The 15,436-nt window shown below is 33.1% G+C and overlaps 1 protein-coding gene across 2 annotated transcripts in view; it reads left to right on the top strand.

Moving 5' to 3' along the window:
* Nucleotides 1–2,795: 2,795 nt before the first annotated feature.
* LOC140445624 (alpha-tocopherol transfer protein-like) overlaps nt 2,796–15,436 on the top strand; it is a 33,758-nt gene continuing 21,117 nt past the window's right edge. For both annotated transcript variants that reach the window (XM_072537827.1, XM_072537828.1), the window contains exons 1-2: nt 2,796–2,977; nt 12,263–12,422. In XM_072537827.1, coding sequence (XP_072393928.1) covers nt 2,839–2,977; nt 12,263–12,422 — 299 coding nt within the window. In that variant the 5' untranslated portion in view covers nt 2,796–2,838. The remainder of the gene's footprint in view (nt 2,978–12,262; nt 12,423–15,436) is intronic.

Genomic DNA, 15,436 nt, shown 5'->3' on the forward strand with positions numbered 1-15,436 from the left:
TTTAATATCGCTCTTAAACAATGGCAACAACAGTTAAAATAATTAAACTTTGTGCGAACTTTTTTCAATCTAGTTTTTGACTTTTGGCGGAAAGAATTTGTCATTAATTCCAGCAAAAGAAAGGCGTTACGTTTACATTGTAAGAGGTGTAACACTCTTAATAAAAGGTTGTTTTTGACAAGAACAAAGTTAATCTGAAAAGAAAAATAATGGATGTCTAAATTCTTCAGCGCAATACCTCTCTAGGAAAGGTTTGTGGTACTGGATGAAGTGGGTTGACAAATGACAGATGTGTATTTCGTTAAAATACAATCTCTTTGGAATAAAAATCGACCTGTTTCGTCATTTCCACAAAATATAATAAACATTGCCGTATATCAGGATGTTTCAGAACTCTTCTGTATAAAACAACACGCATAGAATGTATTAAAAATGTATAGAAGTGACAATTATCGTATTCAGGTTTTGGATGATTTCCAAAAGTTACCGACCATTACTAAATTATTAAAATAACGGATTCGACTATAAGCAGAGTTAATACGAAGGAATCCGATATTAAAAGGAAACCTGCTGACAAACGAAGACCGGAGATTCCTCAGATAATTTTATAACAATTTAACCCAATTAACCTAGTCCGAAAGTGCTTCCTAAGGAAGATGGGACCTTGTAATTCTTTTTTTTAAATAATTTCAGAACGCCTCTATTTAGAAAAACGAAAACTGGTACGATTATTTATCCTTTAGAGTGAAATCGAATAATTTTTAGTACCGATCATATTCGTCCGTTTTGGGTAGGTCAACATTTATTTTAACGCATAACTTTTTTGTATTTACCTTTTAAGCATTCGTAATACTAGATTATTAAATTTTTAATTATTCTAGTACTAAAAGCCACTCATACTATAAGTCGATAGGATACACCGTTTTCTAGAAAAATCAATTTGAAAAATTTTCGTTTTTTTGTCATGACAGTTAAATTAATATTGTGTGCACTAGTTGGCCATTACCTGTCAACAGAAGTATAACCTACGTTTTTCGTTGTCAAATTGTGGTCAGTTCGTGAAGTTTATCTTTTGATTTTTTACTTTGTGGCAGTCAAATAGAATAATTTCAATTCTACAAAAATTGTTTTTACTAATAACGAATACGCTGATATGCTTTAGTCTATTGCTAATTGAGGTGTAATGCTCGAGCAGCACAACGTAGATACCCTGAAAAATTTCACAATCCCACTCACTCAGCATTTACAGCTCTTCAACAACCATTAAGAGAAACAGGTTCAGTGGTCTCAAAAAATAATGAAAGTGGGGACGTGATGATGTAACAGTAGCACATGAAGATGTTATTTTAATGGAAGTTGAGAAAAATCCAGAAATTAGCATTTGAAGACTATCCTCCATGTATCATACAATTTCAAAATCTTTCGTAGAAAATATATTACACAAAGAAAATTTATATCCTTTTCATTTTACAAACGTACAAGCACTGCTACAAGAAGAATTCGCTAGATAAATACAAAATCAGAAAAATCAAAATGAAGATTTTTTTCAGATACATTTTGTTTTGTAACAAAGATACATTCACAAAAAATGGAAATAGGAAGAATGGAAATTTTTAATGCGCATAATGTACAACAGTATTCGTACGTTGGTGAAAATCCCCACGTTGTTTAAGAATTATGCCCTTATGTCCCTCAGCATCAGCTAGGTTTAGCATAAACGTCTGGATAGGAGTAGTTGACGATTATCTACTTGGGCCTGTGGAACTGCCTGCTCGTTTAAATGGTGCTGATTATTTACATTTCCTGCAAAATATTTCACCTGATTCGTTAGATGATGTGCCTCTAAATATTCGGCAAAACTTATGGTTTTTAAATTTAACTTTCTTGATAATAACTTCGAAGACTACTGAATTAGAAGAGGCGGTCCAGTTGCTTGGCCAACAAGGTCGCCGGATTTTAATCCTTGCGATTATTGTGTTTATTAAGTGTTAAAAGGCCAAATTTATGCATAGAGACTAATGATCATCAACATCGAGCACCTTTTGTACCTATCTACTTTTGATACTTGTTCTTTTGTGTTAGTTTCATTCCATCGTAATAAATAGTTTGTTTTTAAAACCCTTTAAATAAATTTTGTTTCAATTTGATTTTTTGCTTCTTTTCCTAAACTTTTTTTCCGAATTGTATGCCGTTTTTATTGAAACAAAAGACAAGTAATAAAATTAATTAAGGTACCTATTAATTTAACTTTCATGACGAAAAAACAAAAAAATTTCAAATCGATTTTTCTAGAAAACGATGTATCCTATCGAGTTAAAGTAGAAGTACATTTTAGTACTCAAATACCTAAAAATTTAATAATCTACTATAACGAATGCTTAAAAGTTAAAGTAAAAAAGTTATTCAATAAAATACCCGTTGATCTACCCAAAACGGACGTCTATGACCGGTACTAGCAATTCGCAATTAATGGAATCCATTCAACTCTGGATGATAAATAATTGTACCAGCTTTCGTTTTTTTAACTAGAAGCGTTCTGGAGGTATTAAAAAAAGACTAATTTCAAGGCACTATCTTCAAAGAGCTCTAGCTCCCTTAGGAAGCATTTTCGTACTAGGTGAATTGGATTAAATTGTCTTAAAATTATCTGAGGAATCTCCGGTCTTCGTTTGTCAGGAGAGTTTCTGGACACCCCGTATAGTCCGAAGTTTGTAAATATTTTTTTCATTGACAGTAGTTAACCTCTATATAGGCGATTGCCTTGAAATATCTTAATATCAAATATTTTTCAAAACAAAATATTTATTTTACCTACGGTGAATCATAAAGAGTTTAAAAATGGATACAAAATATTTTTTTAAAACGGACATTGATAAAATCCTTAGTGCCTTTGGAAAAACAAATGAAGATGTCAAGAGGGATATTGAGACAATAAAAACGTGGCTTGCATCTCAAAGGCATTTGCCGGAAATACCCGGTAAGTATCATAATCTGGTTATTGATATTTATTTTTTTACGTGACGATTAGAAGTTTCAGAAAGTAAATAAAAATATTAAACTTGGATTCTCATTAATTTGGTATTTTTAGTTCACTAGAAATACATGTGCATAAAGACAAGGATAAAAGTTGTTAACTACAGTGCATTTCACGAATTTGTGACTTTTCTGAAATAGGGATGAAAGGTTTGCAAGGTGATTTTTCGTTTTCTATGACGTACATGGCCTTTTTACCATTGGTTACCGAGCATTTAGCATGGTTACCGAGCACTGGCTTGAAGTCAACGACCCTTTTTGTGTAGAAAAATATACCACAATTGCTAGGTATGATCATCCAAGTTCAGCTCATAGTAACACCCTAATTCTTTTTACAAATATTGATTTCTCTTCTATAACAAAATATGACTTTTTGTTAAATGAATCCTTTTTTGAGTTTTCATTGGTTTAAAACAAGAATCTTAATCTATATATTCTTTGCATTTATAAATCACCTGATTTTTTCACGAAACTATTTTTTCAGAACCTATTAAATTTGTTAGACGACCTGCCCAATAAAAGTAGAAAGATTCTATGCGGTGACTTGAATATTAATTAGGCTGTTGTTTGTGCTACCCAATTATCCTTGGTTAATATATTCGAATCGTATAGTTTCACAATGCACGTTAATTCTCCTACAAGAACTACTAAAATAACATCTACCATAATTTATTATATTGTCTCAGATTTCTCACCCCCTGATGTTAAACAATTCAAAAAAGGTCTCGAATTCATTATTAATAAGACCAGTTCATAAATCTGAACTGATCCAAACAATCAGTAGTATCAAAAGCAAATCTTCCTGTAGTACTGATGGACTATCAATAAAAATTTTCTTAAATCTCCTAAAAAATGTGTTGGAAGTCCTGGTCTGACTAATTAAGGATTCTTTTGAAAAAGAAATATTTCCAAAAGACTACATTTCTATAAAACGGAATTCGAGGTATTTCTTTGACTGAGCTCCAATTGTACTTAAGGAATAGGAAACAACTAATAAGAGCAAATGGTACTGACTTTAGTCACAAAAGCAGTGTATTTGGAGTACTAAAAGGTTCAGTAGTGGGTCCTCTACTTTTCCTTATCTTTATAAATGACATCACTAACATAAAAATAGATAAAACATTTTTTCTTGTTGCTGATGATACCAGTATTACCTGGAGGATTTCTAATATTGCAACTCTTAAAATAAAGACCTACTCTGACTGTAATTTATTCTCTTTTAACGTGGTTAAGAGTGTGGAATTATCCTATAAAGGAACTCTTCAACCATTGCTTCTTCTTGGTATTTTTATAGACAGCAATCTTAAATAGTCCCTTTATATCGATTTGTTAAGTAAGAAACTAGCCGCAGCCTGCTATGCAATAAGATCTGTTTCGAAGGAAATCAATTTAGCATCTTCCAAAATAACATATTTTTTTTTGTTCAGTTTTATCTTCGATATGGCCTTCCTTTTTGGGATTCTAGTACAGCTGCCCAATCTGATGTTTTTAAATTACAAAAAAGAGCAATGCGGTATCTTTTTGGCCTCAGTAGAATAACACATTGCAGAAGCTACTTCAAAAATCACGGGGTTTTAACTCTTCCCTCTTTACATATTCTACTGTTTGCTTAATTCGAAAACACCTACATGTTTTTTCAGCAAGACCTAATCATGACTACTCTACCAGAAATTCAACCTCTGATGTAGATTTACCGATCCCGTCCACTGAGTTAGTAAAGAAATCTAAATTATATTCGGCAAAAAAATTATACAGCAAACTCTCTTTGTAACTTTAATCTACAATTTCTTTCCTTAAGTTAAGTAAATTGACAAAAGCTTATCTATCTGAAAGACCATATTATTCAGTGGAAGAGTTTCTTAACGAATAACTAAGAAATTACAGTACGTTTAGGTACAAGCAATCCAAGTATTTTTTTATATATATTTGGGTATCACATGCAGCAACTTAAACTTATTCGTAAACTACTTCGTATGGTTTTATTAGCAATTTGTAGTTTAGTTAAATTTTGCACTGAATTGTATATTTTATTATCTTTTATTTTATTTTATATTGACGATTTATGTAATTTTAGTAAATTTTAAATGTTATTGTTACTTTTTTGACTTTTTGTAAGCTTTGTCCATATAATTGTACAATTTCAGTGACAATAAAGCATATTTCTGTTATATTCTATACCGTTTAGCAGCAATTGATGTGCTATCTGATTTGGAGTTACTGAGCATGTCTGTTTTGCCTTTGTAGAATCATCGATAAATATTTTTTGGTCATATTCGCAGCCTGCTTACTGCTGTGCGTCATGTCCATTTTATTAAGCTTTTGTCTCACTATATTGTTTTTGTCTTAAGACGTACAGTCTCTGCTGCAATATCTTATCTAACTCCTCCGTAATTTTGCTAAATGAATCTTTGCCATATTCTTTGGTTTATTTTGCCAATAACTATATTATTTGTTTCATCGTTAAGACCAGATATAAAATGTTGTTGACATTATCTTTCAAGAAGCAGTATAGGATGTTGAAGCTGGAATTCGAATTAACGGAGAATATATCAATAACATCAGATACGCGGATGACACGGCGGTATTCGACAGTTATGAAGCTCTTCAGGAGTTAAATAGAATCACAGAAGTGAGTCAGAGATATGGTCTTTAACTGAACATTAAGAAAACAGAATGTATGCTGATCTCTAAGAGGAAACATCAAATTAAAAGAATCAGTGTGAATGGTCAATCATTAGAAAGAGTAAAAACATACACCTACATTGGTACGAACGTAAATGAAAATTGGGATATAATACATAGATAAGAAAATGTAGGATAGAGAAAGCAAGATCTGCATTTCAAAAAATTGTTAAGCTATTCAAATGCGACGATTTGTCAGTACCAATAAAAATCAGGTTACTACGATATTATATCTTTCCTATACTGTTGTACGGAGTTGAGTCGTGGACTCTCACAGACGCTATCTGCAAGAAAATTGAGGCTTCTGAAATGGATTTATCGTGGAAGCCTAAAGACATCCTATACCAACCACGTTACTAACCAGGATGTTTTATTAAAAATGCAAAAAGGAAAAGAGTTGATAACTGGCCAAAACGGCATAAAAACAGCCAAAATTGTATAACTCGGTCACAACATGAACAGCGAAATATATGGGTTGCTGAAATTAATTCTACAAGGAAAAGTAGAAGGAAACGGGGACTAGGAAGGCGATGAATTTTCTGGCTGAAAAATCTAGGTACTACGTAGTTTAACACAACAACCATAAATATTTTCAGAGCAACAGTTTGCAAAATACCGATTGCAATGATGATCGCCAACTTACGAAACGGATAGGCACTACAAGAAGAAGAAGAAATTCTGTGGATATGTGCTTACAGGAGGATTGTTTTACAACATTGATGAAGTCATCATAATTTTCAGTATCCAGGACTATGCTTTTCACTTGCGCTTCCAATTCGTCAGTAAATTTATTGACATTAATCTATATACCATAGGAATAACTACGAACGAAATGGTGTTGAACAGAATGGGAAGAGACAGAGAACTTTTGACCACCATTAAAAGGCGAAAGACAGAATATTTGGGCCACATACTTAGAAATAATAAGTACGAGTTTTTGCAGCTGATTATGAATGGTAAAATCGAAGGAAAAAGGGGTCCTGGTAGACGACAAGTATCCTGGCCGAAAAATAATCGCGACTGGACCGGGTTAAAGACGCTCTTAAAAAAAGCAGAAGATAGAGACGAATGTGCAATGGTTATAGCCAACCTTCATTAGTGGAGACGGCACTAGAAGAAGAAGATAGGAATAATGTATTATATATTTATATTGTATACTAAAAGTTAAAGATCGTACAATGTTTTTGTCAACAGGACAGTATCATCTAATTGGCATTTTTTAATGAAGCTTCCTTTTCAAGTGAGTTAATTTTAGACAATAAACAGCAGTGATGACAAGATACATGCATATCTCACTCTACTTTTAACCCTTTTTTCATCTCTGTAGTGCAGTTTTATCGGTAAAATATAGATACCTTCTATGAATAAATGCATTTATAGAGGTAGCCTGTGACTGTTAACTAAAAACACAAATAAAATATGCAATTGGACACTGATATTTGAGTAGGTAGTTTTTAATACTGGTTTATTTTCAAACTATGGTCCAATATGCACATCTAGTCCACTCAAAAATTATATTGAGATTACGTTTTTGAGAGGACGCAATTTTATTTTTTTTTGTGTGTGGGGGTGGTTAGTATAAGCTTAAGTTCAAGTTTGTGGGGTCGCTACCCTTGTCTCGCGGCTGTCATCTTGAAAAAAGAGAGGCAAAGCTGTATCTAGTAAATTAACAACCCTACAGAAAACATTATTTGTAGCAAATTAAATTTTCTATTATCTTTATTTTATAACATTTTGTCGTCAAATTGCAAATAAAAATAAAATTTTTAAATAAATTTTCTGTTGGTCTTTTTTTCTAAATATTTTACAATTTTCACCCCAAATTTGTAAGTTTGTTTAATTTCATTTATTTCTTGGGATTTTATAGCGCTCCGAAGTTGACCTGGTTCTTGAATACTCACCATATTGGAATAAATGGTGCAAAGGGTTTTCGCACTGTATCTCGTAAACTAGTAGTCCTAGAGAAAATTTTATTAAACAATATTTGTAGCAAATTAAATTGTTTAACACTTTATTTATATTAATTTTTATCGTAAAATGGAAAATAAAAAATTATTAACAAAAATATCTAAAAGTTGCTGAACAAATTTTCTTTTAAACTTTATACTTTTTTCTGGCCATTTCACAATAAAAATGCATTGGAGCAATAATATAGAAGGTTTTCAACGAATAATTTTTATTACAAATGTGTATAATTTCATTAATGTCTCTGGGTTTTACAGCACTCCAAAGTTGACAGGGTTCTTGAATACTCATAGGAATAGTAAAAACGAACCATTAGGCTTAGTTTTTTTTTTGCGCTGACCAGACCAGTCAGCAATATTACACTTTTGGCCAAGAAACGCATAAGCGCCCGATACTCCACAAGGACGGATGGGACTACTGTATTCAATTTTTCACATGCGAAAAATAATACTCGGTGTATTTACTTATAAAACTTTTATAAAAAAATTTATTTATAAAAACAATATTTTGCTGTATTAAATTCTAATTATTATCACCCTCAATTTTAAATCATTACCTAAGCGAAAAGATATTCGCTTAGACTATCGCAAAGCGTTCGACAGGGTCAAATGTCAAATAAGCAGGGACTTATGATAGATACTAAAAGAAGTAAGCCTACCACAACACTTAATTTCGTTTATAACTGAACTATACGAATACACTACTGGAACAGTTAAAGTGCTTGACACACTCTCAAAACGACTTTGATCCAAAACAAGATATCAGACAAGGATGTATACTGTCCTCACAATTATTTAATATATATGGGAAGCATATTATGAGAAGATCGCTTGAAGCAGGGAAAAAGGGCATCTGAATAAATTGACAAAAAATAAACAACCTACGTTTTGCAATTAAGACAGTTCTAAATAGTCAAGAAGAACTAATTGATCTCATATGACTGATTGAAAACGAAAGTCAAATATTTGGTCTGCAGTTAAACATATCAAAGATAAAGATCATGATAGTGGATAGACTACATAACAATCATCTACATATAACCACGATTGACTGATTTGAGGTTATGAGCTCATATTTATATCTGGGATCATTGATCACAAACACAGGGTCACGACAGGATCTAGCAAAAGTCGCTGTAGGAAAGATGGTCAAAACACGAAAGGACTCTCAAAGTTCACGAGCTCTAAAAATGAGACTGATCCACTGCTTAATATTCCCAATATTGGCATACGGATGTAAATCATGGACTCTACGACAAGCGGAATAAAGAAAAAAAGATAGACGCCACTGCAATGTTTTGTTGGAGAAGAATGTTACGAATTCCGTGGACCGACCACAGGACAAATATTTCAATTTTAAATAAGCTAGAAGTTAGCAAACGGCGATCCAGCAAAATCCATTTTCAACAATTAAAATACTTTGGACATGTTATGACAGCAGACACAAAAAAAATTAAAAGATTTATCATTCAAGAAAAGGTAAAAGGTCGAAGATTACGAGGAAGAATTTCAAAAAATTTAAGGCATATGCAATAGACCTATGTATGAGTTAACCCTCTACCGCATGCGAAACCTTTTATGGTTTCAAAATTTCAAAGTGTTGTGTAGTTATGCATAACATCCACCACCTATCGAAAATGCTGACTACATCATACCTAGTACTGATTATACTACGCATCTGTATGTTTGGTTGCCTACCAGCCGAGAGAAAGATCGTTATAACCTCATTCGTTTGTACACGAGTAGTGAATCAACGGTACCTTATGTATGACTCCAATTTGAGACAATATTTTTTATCAAAGTAGACAATTTATTTGTTGGAAATTTTTTTTTGAAAAAGTAAGTATTATTTTTTATTGTATAAATATTTTTCTACATCAAATTTCACATTATTATCTAGCTTTATGATGTCATTTATTATCAAACCATTTATGGTTTCGTATGGGTTCCGTCTAAATTGGTATAAATCCGTAAAATCCATAAATAGTTTCAAATGCATTCAATCTTATTTTAGTTATACCGTTTTTAGAAAAAATATCATTTGGTTTTTATTTTCAAAATGGATCCAGGGAAGTTTTATGGGTCATCTATATACGTTAACTGTATTCGTGGTGATGGAGAACTAAGTGAAGACGAATTATGTTCAGATTCCGATAATGAGTATATTCCTCGATGTTGTTAGTCCCAGTCTTATGATAGTGATAGCTGTAAACAAAGGAATTTACTTGTAAATATACCTATTTGCTCTGGTATAAATAGAATTGTCAACAAAAAAGAAACCTAAAAAATTGTATGGCAATCAGGTTATTTGAAACATTTTAATAAAAGTGATTATATATTTAAAGGCATTGTAGATCTACCAGAATGTATCCTTGAGTTATAAACTCCTGAAGATTTTTTCTTGTTTTTGTTTTCGAAAGAATTAATATTCATGATTGTTGCACAATCAAACGTAAAAGATCTGCAGGATAACATAAACAAACCTTCCAATATTACCGAAAACGAAATTTAGTAATTTATAGAAACTGTAATATTTATTTCATTGGTGAAATTACTACCATCAAGACTTTACTGGAATACAACTATAGATCAACCACAAGTATTTGAATCTATGACCTGCAATAGATGGCAATTATAAAGAAACACCTTATTTTAGTGATCATAGTAACTCCAATCTTGTTGGACCTCTATTAGACAAGATTAAACAACGCCTTTTACTGGTTCCTAAGGAGAAACATCTAGCTATTCAACAAATTATCCCTACGAAATACCGGCATCACTCTAAACAATATAATCCGGCAAAACCTCACAAGTGGAGATACAAAAATCAAGTAATATTAGTGTACCAGGTTTTAGCTATGACTCTGATATTTTTGCTGGTAAACAGAACAATACTTTTCCAAATGGAGCGCATGATTTAGAAGTCAGTGGAAATGTCACTAGACTGACAGATATAGTGCCGAAGAATGTTAATTATAAAATATTTTTCGATAATTGGTTTAATAATCCAAAATTACAGATTTATCTTACAAAAAATGGATTGTTGCATTTAGATACATCAAACCGTGTTCCAAATTCAGGAATCCCATCCAAAAAAGAACCAAAAAAAAATAATGTGGTTTCATTGTAGAAAAAGTTGCCCTTGTTGAAGACGTAAACATAAGTCTAATAACGGTTCGATAATAAGCCAGTAAATATGTTATCAACCTACGTTAATAGTGAACCTAGAACCACAAAACGTACTTACTTCCGAAAAGAAAAAACGTACAAAGAGATTCCATGCCCTAAAGATGTTGAAGTTTATAATCACCTGATGGTAGGAGTGTACTTATTGGACTTGATGTTGGGGCTTAACAGAATCCTTCTAAGATCAATAAAATGGTATAAATGAATTTTTTTTCATATGTTGGATCTATGTGTTGTGAACGCATGGATACTGTTGCCTAGAAAAAATGAACAAAATTGCTGTATGCCATTATTTGACTTTAAACCAGCCATTTTTGAACATTTATGTAAATCTGGGAAGTCACTACCAAGAACGAGAAGTCGTCCAGTAGGACAAAATGGGACTCCAACGTCTAGTCATCAAGGAACTCCAACGTCTAGTAGTCAAGAAACTCCACCTGTGTTAACCAATGGAACAATCCCAACACCAACAAAAAGAACAAGAAAAACTCCTGCAAGACATCAAGGGATACCGTTAAATTCTGTGCGTACTGACAACATTGGGGAAATGCCAGAATGGCAAAAATATAGCCAACAGTGTCAAATATGTACAAAAAAAACTTACACAAATGTATAAAGTGTAAAGTATTTTTATGTTATAATGAAGAAAGGAATTATCTATCACAATTTCATAACTAATGTATTTTTGTATGTCAATATTTTATTAAAATATGTTCGTATAATGCATGCGAAACCACATATTATGGATTTGCAAAAAATCTTCCAGTTTACAGGGCTTACAAAAATACTTTTATATATAGGACTAAACAGTTATTTTAAACCTTTTATATGCCTTAATAAAAATCACAATACATAAAAGTATTTTTTATTTCATATTTGCAATAATTCATGCAGTAGAGGGCTAAAAGAAATGACCAGAGACAGAGAGAGACTGGAGACTGACAATACACGACATCACGATGATTACTATACTCCCTCCGGGGGTCAGGGTTAAAGAATAAGAGAAAAGGTAGACGCTTTTGTATCATCCTCTCTTAGTGAACGACTATTTACATCTTTATTTCTAGTTTAAAAACCTAGTTCTTTATGTATTTCGCTATATGCTGTCTTGGACTGACTCATATGTACATTAAAATTTCCTCCTATTACGACTTTTTCCTCTCATAAAATATCATTCAGTTTGTCTTCTAATTGATGGTAGAAAGCTTTTCTTTCATTTTCTTCCAGCACTGTTTGGGGAGCATACACAAACAACATTCAATACTTCTTTATCAATTCCAAATTCCCCTGAGAGTGTTCTACAACGTCATTCTAACGGAAGCACGTTTTTCGTCCGGAATATATATTTAGATATTGTTACAAATTATTAAATTACATGATATTTTAATATGTTACAGATGAGATTATGATTCGACATTTTTTGGTAAATAATCATTTCAGTATAGAACGAACAAAACAAACCTTGGATATGTATTACTCTGTGAGAACGATAATTCCAGAGGTCTTCCAGAATACTAATCCAACATCTTTAAACATGAAAGACGTATACGATTCAGTGTAGGTAACAAACAACAAATTAGTTCTTAGATAGTCTTGGTCAAAATTAAGGCATCAAGAAACTCTCACTAATATAATTAAATATAGAATTCTTGATTTACTGCTGAACAAAACAAGCTGGATATTTGATTTAAACGACGAGCTCCCAATGCTTATGCTATCAATTAATTTATTTTTGTATAGGGTAGACTGGGGCTAGTTGTGCCACTTTGGACAAAATAATTTTTAACATTTTTTTCGTAATTTTTAGGGCTGTTAGATTACTTTAATGAGGTACTATTTTTAATTGGGAATCATTATTTGGGAACATCAGCAATTTTTAAGCAATACCTTACAGTATGTAAATAGTTTTACAAAATGCACATATTGTCACAATTTGCCCCAATATGGGGTAAGTTGTGACGAACTTGGGGCAGGTTGTGACAGTAAATATTTTTAAATATAATAAACTTTAGTTGGAGAATAATAACAAAGTTTCCATAATAAATTTATTTTATAGTTAAGTATAGATACATAAATGTTTGATAAATGTTTCTGTAAGAAACAAATGTGTAGAAAAACATCTAGTGAATTTAAAGTAAAATAAAAAACTTAATCGCTATCGTCAATTTGTGCTGATTCTACTTGTAGTTCTGAAGAGTGGCAGTTTATACAAACATAATAAAGATCATCTTTTGTGCACTTTACATGAGCCCACCTCTTGCATTCCATACATTGCACCCAGTCTTCTCCTAACCTAGACTTTTTATATGGTCCCATACAAACTAAGCAAAAGTAATCTTCTTCCTCTTCTTCTGAGCTGTCTTCTCTTTTTCTTGTTGCGGTCTCTTTCTTTGGCGCTGCTTTTTTCTTAGGCAACAGTTGTTTTGAGTCAAATAATTTTTTCTTTATTTTATCCTCTTTGCACTTTATTGTTTCCTTCCTCTTTAACTCTTCACTGCGAATTGTCTCCTTGACAGGTGTGCTAGTCAAAATTGCAGATGTTAAGCTCTTGCGTTTTTTATTTTTTCGAGGACCAGCTTTTGGCAGAGGTCTTATATCCATAGGGCTGACAGGCAGAACTTCGGCATGGAATGATCCTGGTAGGTTGGCCTGCGATGATCCTTGTTGATATGGTCCTGGTTGATAGGTATGGGAGGGTCCTGGCTGGTTAGCATAATATGACGACGGTTCAGGTTCATCGAGATGCTGAAACTCTTTAAGCTGCCCAGCACTGGCTTCCTCATTACCATCTACGATGTCAATAGGCCTATTCAAAGGTCGGTCGGTCACCGAAGAACACAGAAAGTCTTCTTCATTAAAAATGTTTCTATTGAATTCCCATATTCCTGTAGAACGAAATCCTGCCTGAACATTTGTTGGTGTTACAGCTTTAGGTAATGCTGTTTTCACTATACTTGGGATGTCATAAATTGAGACTGTGTTTCCAGGATGAGATTTCATCCATCTACACATGGCGTCGTTTAAAAACTTCTTAAATGGACCAAAAACGGAAACATCCAGTGGTTGAAGTCTATTTGTTGTATGGGGAGGGAACGATAAGAGAGTAATACCGTGCTCTGTACAATAGTCAAGGACTTCGATATATAGGTGAGCACTGTGGTTGTCTAACAGAACTAAAACCGGTGATTTCTTTGAGCACCTTACTTTTTTTACAAAATGCTTCATAAAAAACAAAAAGTCCGGGCCTGTTATCCAGCCACTTGGGTTAGCAGTACCACAACAACCTACTGGCCCATCACGTACAAAATGCTCCTTGTAAAACTTACGTGGAAAAACGAACATAGGAGGAACTGAGTTACCCTCTGCGTTAATAGCAAGAACCATAGTAACATTGGTCCCCCTCTCAGCTGAAGTGACACCACCAACTCTTTTCTCGCCTTTCTTCGCTATGATTTTTACCGGTTTTTGGACAGTCCCAGTCCCTGTCTCGTCTATATTCCAAATATCATTAGCTGTAAAATGGTTTTGACTTAATACTAATTCGAGGTTATCAAAAAAGAGTCCGACATTGTGCTTGTTGAAACTTGTACTCCGACTTAAGCTGGTAGCCTCAGGAACACGAATAGACACATTATTGTTACGTTGCATGAACTTTGTAAACCAATCATTACTGGCGTGTTTTGTTGCTACCCAATTCTCAGGCACAAGAACTTTGTTCGCTATAGCAAATTCAAAAGCTAAACTTTTCATTTCTTTTGGGCTAATACCATAAAATATTTTCGCTGCCTGAACAGCATATTCACAGAGCTCTTCTTCTTGTTGTTGTGAAAATATCATTCGAGGTCTTTTGTAACCCATTTCTACCACTCCATCTGGATTGGTTTGTTGTTTTTTTATATATCTAAGTAAGGACATCCGGTTAACGCCATATTTTTCAGCTGCTTGCCTTAAACTACACGATCCAGACTTAACATCTAACGAAGCCGACTCGTAACTGTTTATATTACTCCGACCACGTTCCGTTTTCCTTTTATAATTTCTCACCATTATCTGTAACAAACCCATAAACATGCATTAAAATTAGTAGGGGCATGTTGTGACACTGTCACAATCTGCCCCAAGCCTTTCGTCACAACTAGCCCCACCGTACGCCATTTTACATAAAGCCACTTGCACAGACCTTGACACGTCGTATAGAAACCAAACTGTGTCTTACTAGAGAGAAATAAACAAACTATCTACTACAACTAGAATAAGTTTCTTACCTTGTGGTTTGAAAGTGAAATAACAATTCAAAGACAACAGCAAAATTTTACTTCGTTACAACGAAATGACATATAATTTTATAAAGCGGCAGAAACGCATAGCATCACAACCAAACTACACAAACAGACTGAGGACATGCGGACGTGGAATTCTGGGTAACCGGGCGACGCTGCTACCTATGGTTAGTCTATAAAACTATTTGTCACAACATGCCCCTGTCACAACTAGCCCCGATCTACCCTACCTAAGTTTTGGCAATATTTTCCATATCAATTTTTTCATTTTACTATTTTGTAGGGGTATTT

This window comes from Diabrotica undecimpunctata, chromosome 7, assembly GCF_040954645.1.
Source record: "Diabrotica undecimpunctata isolate CICGRU chromosome 7, icDiaUnde3, whole genome shotgun sequence".
NCBI lineage: Eukaryota > Metazoa > Arthropoda > Insecta > Coleoptera > Chrysomelidae > Diabrotica > Diabrotica undecimpunctata.